General features: G+C 45.7%; 5 protein-coding genes across 5 annotated transcripts; 4 read left to right on the plus strand and 1 right to left on the minus strand.

Moving 5' to 3' along the window:
- Positions 1-336: 336 nt before the first annotated feature.
- H257_04432 (hypothetical protein) lies at positions 337-1,107 on the plus strand (the record flags this gene model as incomplete). Its single annotated transcript, XM_009828949.1, has 3 exons — positions 337-507; positions 560-734; positions 818-1,107. 3 exons carry the CDS (start codon positions 337-339, stop codon positions 1,105-1,107), a joined length of 636 nt encoding a protein of 211 aa, XP_009827251.1.
- Positions 1,108-3,251: 2,144 nt separating this feature from the next.
- H257_04433 (hypothetical protein) lies at positions 3,252-3,452 on the plus strand (the record flags this gene model as incomplete). Its single annotated transcript, XM_009828950.1, has 1 exon — positions 3,252-3,452. One exon carries the CDS (start codon positions 3,252-3,254, stop codon positions 3,450-3,452), a length of 201 nt encoding a protein of 66 aa, XP_009827252.1.
- A 69-nt stretch (positions 3,453-3,521) lies between these two features.
- Positions 3,522-3,833, plus strand: H257_04434 (hypothetical protein; the record flags this gene model as incomplete). The annotated part of the gene is made up of 2 exons (XM_009828951.1): positions 3,522-3,581; positions 3,663-3,833. 2 exons carry the CDS (start codon positions 3,522-3,524, stop codon positions 3,831-3,833), a joined length of 231 nt encoding a protein of 76 aa, XP_009827253.1.
- Positions 3,834-4,778: 945 nt separating this feature from the next.
- Positions 4,779-5,502, plus strand: H257_04435 (hypothetical protein). The gene has a single exon (XM_009828952.1). The coding sequence runs from the start codon at positions 4,822-4,824 to the stop codon at positions 5,365-5,367; it is 546 nt and encodes a 181-aa protein (XP_009827254.1). The 5' UTR covers positions 4,779-4,821; the 3' UTR covers positions 5,368-5,502.
- A 1,437-nt stretch (positions 5,503-6,939) lies between these two features.
- On the minus strand, positions 6,940-7,539 carry H257_04436 (hypothetical protein; the record flags this gene model as incomplete). The annotated part of the gene is made up of 1 exon (XM_009828953.1): positions 6,940-7,539. One exon carries the CDS (start codon positions 7,537-7,539, stop codon positions 6,940-6,942), a length of 600 nt encoding a protein of 199 aa, XP_009827255.1.
- Positions 7,540-7,552: the final 13 nt, after the last annotated feature.

Genomic DNA, 7,552 nt, shown 5'->3' on the forward strand with positions numbered 1-7,552 from the left:
CCGTGAGCATGTTGGCGTGATGCTCACGGGCACTGCGGTAGTTGATCTTGGGTACTTGGTCTCATGCAGCAAGGAGAGCGGCACGCGGACGCATCGTTACGACTGGTTAATCGTCAACTCTTACTCTTACGAAGCCAATGAACGGGGTTTAATTTGTTAGAAATGGTTTTGGCATCGAAATTGCAAATTCCGTGATTGCTAAAGGTGTAACTTCAAATATCCGAATCAAATTCCCGAAGTGAATTCGAACGTAGTTAATTTCGGGAATTTGATCAAATTACAGGTTTGCTAAATGTCTCTATTAGAGACATTTAGCAATTGGTCACGACGGGACTCATGGACACCTCATCTGACGACGGAGCGTTCTCTCACCGCCACGTCAGTACAGGGCCAGATCAGTTTTACGTCGAAGGAATGCGTTGCGTGCAGTATCAAAGATCGGTGGCCTCTGTAGCAGATGCCGTGTGGATGGCAATGACATCGCCAATACATGATCAGAACACCCATGTAATTTCATTCCAATCATGATCATCTAGTGGGTCTTAATGCATGGAACTAGTCGTTTGCGATTGATCAAGACACGATTTATGTTCGAGTCACGTTTGAAAGCACCGGCACATCTGTGAAAGTCGAGTCCAGCGTGATCTTGAAGAGGCGAATGGTGGACTGCAACCACGTCCGCCTGGTGTTTCGGAGCATCTTGGACGACGAAGCACATCCATTTGCGGCCGACAGTTATGTCAGCGACCAATATGGATGGTAACGAACGTCAAGGCCGTGGGTCAACTGCAGCTGCTGCTGATGGCGGTGGTTATAGGTTTGACGTCCAACAAGTGGGAACGGCGACGACTCTCATGTGCTACATACACCAAGGCCACCTCTGCACGAGATCAGCATCCCCCGAGCGGATCTAAAGAATTCGACGACCTGTTGGCGTTGTTGGAATCCGTACATTTGGACAAGGGCAAGACGTTTGCCAAGGACATGAGTCCCGCGGAACTGGCCAAGGACATCATGAACGCCTCGTCTAGAGCGTTTGGGGCGCGTGTGGAGCAGCTGCTGATGGCAACCGACGACGAGCTAGCTGCATCATCGAACGCCTGTTAGAATTGACAGGGTCCTCAATACTACATCACATGATCTTGCTCTGATACACAGCCTTCATAATTATCTTAATGCTCCTTGCATCAACCGCCATCACAGGAGTAGAATGTATCGCAACAGGGCGTGATGAATAAACGGCATCTGATTTGACAAATTGGACATTTTTGAATTCGCAAGGCAGTTCACTGTGCAAATTCTAAAAACAATGAAAAATAAAGAAACACGAGTACAAACTTGAAGATATATTTACAGTTAATTGATAACGTTACAAAATAATTTCAGAAAAAATATTTACAAGTATGGAATTCGCAAGGTGGTTCACCTTGCGCTGCATACAAAATTGCCTATTTTCACCTTGCTTTTTCTGGTTAATGAATTCTCCAAAATTTCGATCGAGATGGAGAAATTTTGGATCTAGATGGATTGTTTTTTTAATTTTTGCCGATTTCTTAGAAATTGCCAAAATATCGAAGATTTTGGCCTTTTTGTTGACATCCAGACTCATCGAACACAAGAAACCTGCCTTTTGGGTTGAGCAGACCCAATGACCATTTTTAGATTTTTCTTTTAGGCCGGGTCTGATGCCATAAAAAATGGCATAAAATTGCCGTTTTTCGAAGAAAAAAGTGGGCAAAATCGAAATATTCCATTTTTCGAGATTTTGTGCCTCTGGATGCCACCAAATTTCAAATCTTTATGCCACAACTTGCTTGAGAATCGGGTGTTTTATGGCATAAAAAAATGGACTGATTTGGTCGAACTTTTTTTTATGGAGGTTTGTGTTCACGTTGAAGTCTTGCTCGTCAATCGAAAATCGAATGGTTTTTCCATAAGTCAACTGCCATCCAGACATCTTTGTAGATACTTCATTTCTCCTTGTTTTTCATGGGATATGAGACTTTGGGAAGGTTTTGCAGACTTGCCAAAACGGTTTATGGCATAATTTTATGGGGTGGCATCTAGACCAGCCCTTATTCGAAAAAAAACAAAACAAAAGACAGTTTTTTTATGGACTAATTAGTTATCAGTGTTTTCGTAGTCGTTGCCACTTCCAGACAGATTGTAGGACACTCGAAGCAGTCTAAACGCGTTGTAGTTAGTCTCTGTCAAGTCGAGGCACTATGGCGTGTCTACTTTGGCCCAAGGAAAAATCACACCCGGGTATTATCCGGATGACTCACCCTACATGGTAGCGCTTGAAGTGACCAGGTACTAGCGATAGTCGGATACTACACATGCCGTGCCTGTGGGTCCAGCTTTCGCTATCGATAGCCTTCCACTCGACATCTGGCAGTATGAATAGCCTTATGTTGTGTCGACGAGTCGAGTGACGCTGATTGACCATGTACAGTACAACTGGACCTATCACAATTCCTTGACACTTGCTGTTATCGATTCCAGAGGGCTCAGTGTAGACTCTGGATGCACACTCGACAGTAAACTCCTCAATGGAGTCCTTGAAATCGAAGTCCTCAATGCCAATTCCGAAATTCAGGATTAGTATAAAATGAAAAATGCAAATGGTTTGCTTTGGAGTTTTATCTGTTTTTATAAAATAACAAAATACTCCAAAATAACTCGCTCTACCATTGAGATGTGGCTGAGCCCAGGTGAAGTGCCCGAATGTTGAGAACTGTAAGCATCGATCGTGTGGTTGTGGCATGTTTATTCGTCGGACAGAAACATCTTTTACCTTGCTTTGTGTAAACCATTAGAATCAGAGCAGTGCCAACGGCGTGGTGCAGTACTGTAATTGGTTCGGCTACATTTAGAGATATTAAACTGTGAACCCGATATCGAAACGTGTGCTAGTACGTCAACATGAAACCGATACAGGGGGCGACGGATTTTAAGGGACACTTGCTACTTCGAATGTATTGTCCTTCTCACTCAAATTTGGACTGTTCAGTCCAAAAGTGAAACCATTTTTGGCAATATATCTTGTATTCACTAAAGTTTAGTGAGTTCAATCTGCAACGGGACAACTTGACTATAGGTAATGTTGATTGGATTATTATTCGATTGTAATCAAATAATTCTAGCCAATCAAACCCGATTCACAATCATTTGGACTCGCACATGTCGACAACCGATGGTGGATTTGAATTCCTTCCTGACATCGATGAGTCTCTCTTCCACAGCATGACATGGCATCCACCACCCCCACTAGTAGCGGGAACATTTCCCAAGACGACGACCAAGCCATGACCCTGAAAAAACCGCCCCCCCCAAAGAAGCGCACGAACAAACTGCTGGTCGAACTGCTGCCATTGCAGCACGACGAGGTCGACTTGGAGCAGCAGCGGGCGCGGCGCATGGCGCACTCAACGTCCGACGTCGCGAGATGAGAGCACCTCGCGCGGACTCAACTGGTGCTCAAAATCGAAGCACTATGCGAGAACGACGAGCTGCGTGCGATGCTACATGAACAACCGTCCTACCAGCAACCGTCCTACCAGCAACAATTGGAGTCCTTGGTGCTCAAGAATCCTAGGTTCATGGAACGATCCATCGCAATACAACTGTCGTTGGATTCACACACGCACTTGCATGATTAGGTAATGAAGCTCCAAGACGACTCGTGGCGGGTGCTGCAGCTGGGCGCGGGCGGCGAGAAGCGACTCACGGCCATCCATGCCATCGCGGACCGTCAACTGGACTCTGTCGATTCGGACATGCTCACATGCGGCCTCGTGGACATGTTCGCCAAGTGTGAGTCGTTCCAGTAACCCCAACGATGCTGGCCTGCAAACGACGGCGGAAGGCATGGCCTGCTCGGTCATGCATGGAACACAGTATATGCAGACCAAGGGCCGCGCGTCGCAACTGTGCCGAATGAATCTTATGCACTAACAGTATTACTCCCCATCATATACATATTCATACAGGTACAGTAGCTCCATTGGCCTACTACTGAGTCTTGTAAACGTACTCGATTGATGCCAACACGCTGTACATTCGGTCGAGGTATTTGGTGGCATCGCAGGTTGCGATAAACATGATATCGTCAAGACAGTTGTAATGGACAATTAAAATGTGTGCTTGGGGTGGGGCACAGTGTTGCAGGACGATGGCGTTTACTGCAAACAGTTTTGTCAGTGACCAATGCGGATGGTATAACTATATAATCTGTAGTAACTACTTGAACCTTCGTCTTCATTTATGGGCACAGTCGAATGATATTTTTGTAGCTCTTGGGTAACTAACCACATTCGTGTGCAAGGCATATTATAAGGCCATTCCGACCAATTCGACCGACGACAGCATGGCCAAGCTCGACGACGCGATGCGTGAGATCCACCTACGAGATGCATTGTCAGCGTCGTTACATACCTGCGTGGGATATCATGCAAGCAGCGCTTGAAAATGAATTTCGAACGTTCGGAATAACTATTTACTGTTAGCTACGTGCCAATAATCAATTGTTTTGAAAACAATTTTGGAGATTCGGTTCTCCCATTGGTCAATCCGAAAATACTTGTTGCTGGTTGGCTACAATCCAATATTTTCGTTTTTCTATACCATGCGGAAAGGGTGAAGTGGATATTAGCCAATCAGATGTGAATTATATGAAAAAATGGGGAATTTAATGCAAAACGACAATATATTATATATAGATGATAGTGACACAGAGAAATATTTTGTTTGTTGAAGAACGATAGTCGTCGACCAATGAAACGCCGCCATGGTGCAAGTTGAGAAGATTTTCGCATTGCCATGGACTTCGCGGCGAAGCGCCTAAGGAAGGAATACATCGATCTGCAGAGCAATCCCATCGACAACATCGAAGCCGTGCCGCTGGAGTCAAGCATCCTCGAGTGGCATTATGTGATTCGCGGCGTGGGGGTGTACGACGGAGGGTACTACCATGGAAAAGTGATCTTTCCGACCGAGTACCCGTGGAAACCCCCGTCAATATACATGCTGACGCCGAACGGGCGCTTCAAGACGAACAAGAGGCTGTGCTTGAGCATGTCAGACTACCATCCCGAGTCATGGAACCCAGCGTGGAACGTCGGCACGATCCTCGTTGGTCTGTTTTCGTTTATGAACGAGCAAACGCGAACCACGGGAAGCATTGAATCGTCGCGCGACGACAAGAGGAAACTGGCGGACGCGAGCTTGGCCTTCAATTGCCATCCACAGAACACTGTATTTCGAGACACGTTTCCACATTACGTCGAGAAATACCACGACATGGAAAATTACTTTGTCGACGACGAAATCAAGGCACTCGTGGAGGCGGAAATGCTCAAATGGTAGTACTCCATCAAAGACCGTACCATACACACTAGTTCAAATCGAAAATTGCTACGTGAAACGAACCAAGATCGCACACCTTCTAACTGTGCAGATAAGTGTTTATAACGTTATATATATATTAACATTGTTACAGTAGTTTTTCACTCGGAATGCAACAGTGAGCACTACATTTACACCATGTACATTCAAAAGTACCAGATGCTTTCCACTCTGGAGACCAACTTCTCATTCACATGATCATGTCAACTTCTTTCACTACTATAATGGGCATTGCAACCAAACATCACTGGAATACCAACCCTGCCTGCGTCTACTACTCCAGAGTAACCTTTGAAGTTTAGCGCATGGTTTCTCTTCAGGAAATAAAAAGTGTTAGAGGCAACATTTTGTTGTAGAAGTTTGCTAATACTAGTATAACATATCAGAGGCTTTAGTAAATAAACTACTGTATTCATGTGCTTGGGATGCACTCAAATTGGCCAATGGAATTGCTTTACTTCGAAAGCAGCCAATCGAATCGTTAGAAAAATGAAATCGCCAGTAAATAAGCAAACATCGCATACATATTTTAAGCTCAAGCCGTGCACAATAAATGGCCCCATCCATCTATTTTGTCTTGATTTGAGTGGAAATCATTGTAAATGAAACCAAGATGACTATTGACTGTGAAGCTGATTTAATAGTACAGTGTACTAAAGTTAGTAAAAAAGAATGCCCAACATTTCAGCTTGATGAAGCAACTTTGAAATGAAATGGTCCTATTCCACGAACGACTTTCAAGTACCATAAGCTGACCATCTACGTTACATACAGTACTGTAGTCCCTCCTCATTGGACAAAGTCTGATCTATACTAATCTTTGTACTTGTATAAAGTTTGTACACAAGCTTAAATTAGATCAAATGGATTCGAATTCTATTTGGCGAAATGACTCCCAAGCCCAAATTGGGTGAAATGAAGAAATGAACAATAGTTTACGCAAGACGAATCGACTAGTATTGAAGGACTTCCAATACAGAGCAATAGAAGCCAATCGCGGAATTTGCAAAATTGACCAAATGTATGGAGGCCAGAGTTGGTCAGCTTTCAATCGAAAGGAAAGTCCCAAATTGAAAACCAAATACAGTAAGACTACTTACTGCATTAACTGTAAGTGGTCTCATACTCGGATAAGCTGTGTTGTACCGGATAATGCCTACTGTATCCGGTAGTAGAATATTCGCAGGTTGGATTGGTAGGCGGTTCTTTACACTATTAATCCATTCTCAGGAGACATTCGATTCTGCTGAGGGCTCCAGTTTCGAATCGATCTGACAATATCGATTTATAGAGCTAACTTATAGCTAACGTTTTACGTATAATGATTTTTCACTTGATGATTTGTACGGAGCAGTTTTGGACCTTATAGGTTTACGGTTAGCTGACGCGCACTGTACCAACACTGACACACCCAAGGCACTCCAAGAGACAAGTGGTTGGTTTGGAGGGTTGCATGTTAACTCAATAACCCTAATGACACGAATAGCAGTGATGAAAGCTAGACTACTGGAGCTACAATCAGCGACTTTGGATCTAATTGTCCGAGGGGTAAGCTCCGCTATGACCACCCTTGCTGGCCCTGGGCTTGCGCGTACGGCGGGGCTTGGTCGTGGGAGGGGCATTGGACGAGCTGGGAAAGGGTTTGCGGGTACTAGAAGAGGGAGAGGTCGGAAACGGCTTGCGTGTCGACGGCGTGGGGGACTGCGACGTGGGCTTGACGTCGCCGGCCAAGGCGGGGTAGACCACGGCTTCGGCGACATTGCACATGCCTTTGCCGCCCACGCCGCGCTTGAGGGTCATGTACCCGCCGTTCCCCCAAGAAGTCCCCCACGAGTTCTTGATCTTGAACGACGTGGCGTCGTAGCCCACAGCAATGACGGCGTGGTCGGAATGACCTCCAGGACACTGGGTGACCACGCCGCTCTTGTAGTTGCGCCACACTGCGTTGCCTGATTCGACCAAAACCGACACGGGCTGCGAGTCCAGCGCACTCGCGAGCTTGTCTTCACCTGTAGACTTGATGGTCTGACCAAAACTGAGCTTGGTCTTGGCGCAGCTAGTGCTGCACGATCCGGTCTGGGCGGTGTAGGGGTACGTGGACTCGAGACACGCGCCGTCTTTGAGCCAGTCCATGGCGGCTTTGGGG

Source organism: Aphanomyces astaci, assembly GCF_000520075.1.
Source record: "Aphanomyces astaci strain APO3 unplaced genomic scaffold supercont1.7, whole genome shotgun sequence".
In the NCBI taxonomy this organism is placed as follows: domain Eukaryota; phylum Oomycota; class Saprolegniomycetes; order Saprolegniales; family Verrucalvaceae; genus Aphanomyces; species Aphanomyces astaci.

Coding starts and splice junctions, on each gene's coding strand:
- H257_04435 (XM_009828952.1), top strand. CDS start 4,822: ATGGACTTCGCGGCGAAGCGCCTAAGGAAGGAATACATCGATCTGCAG.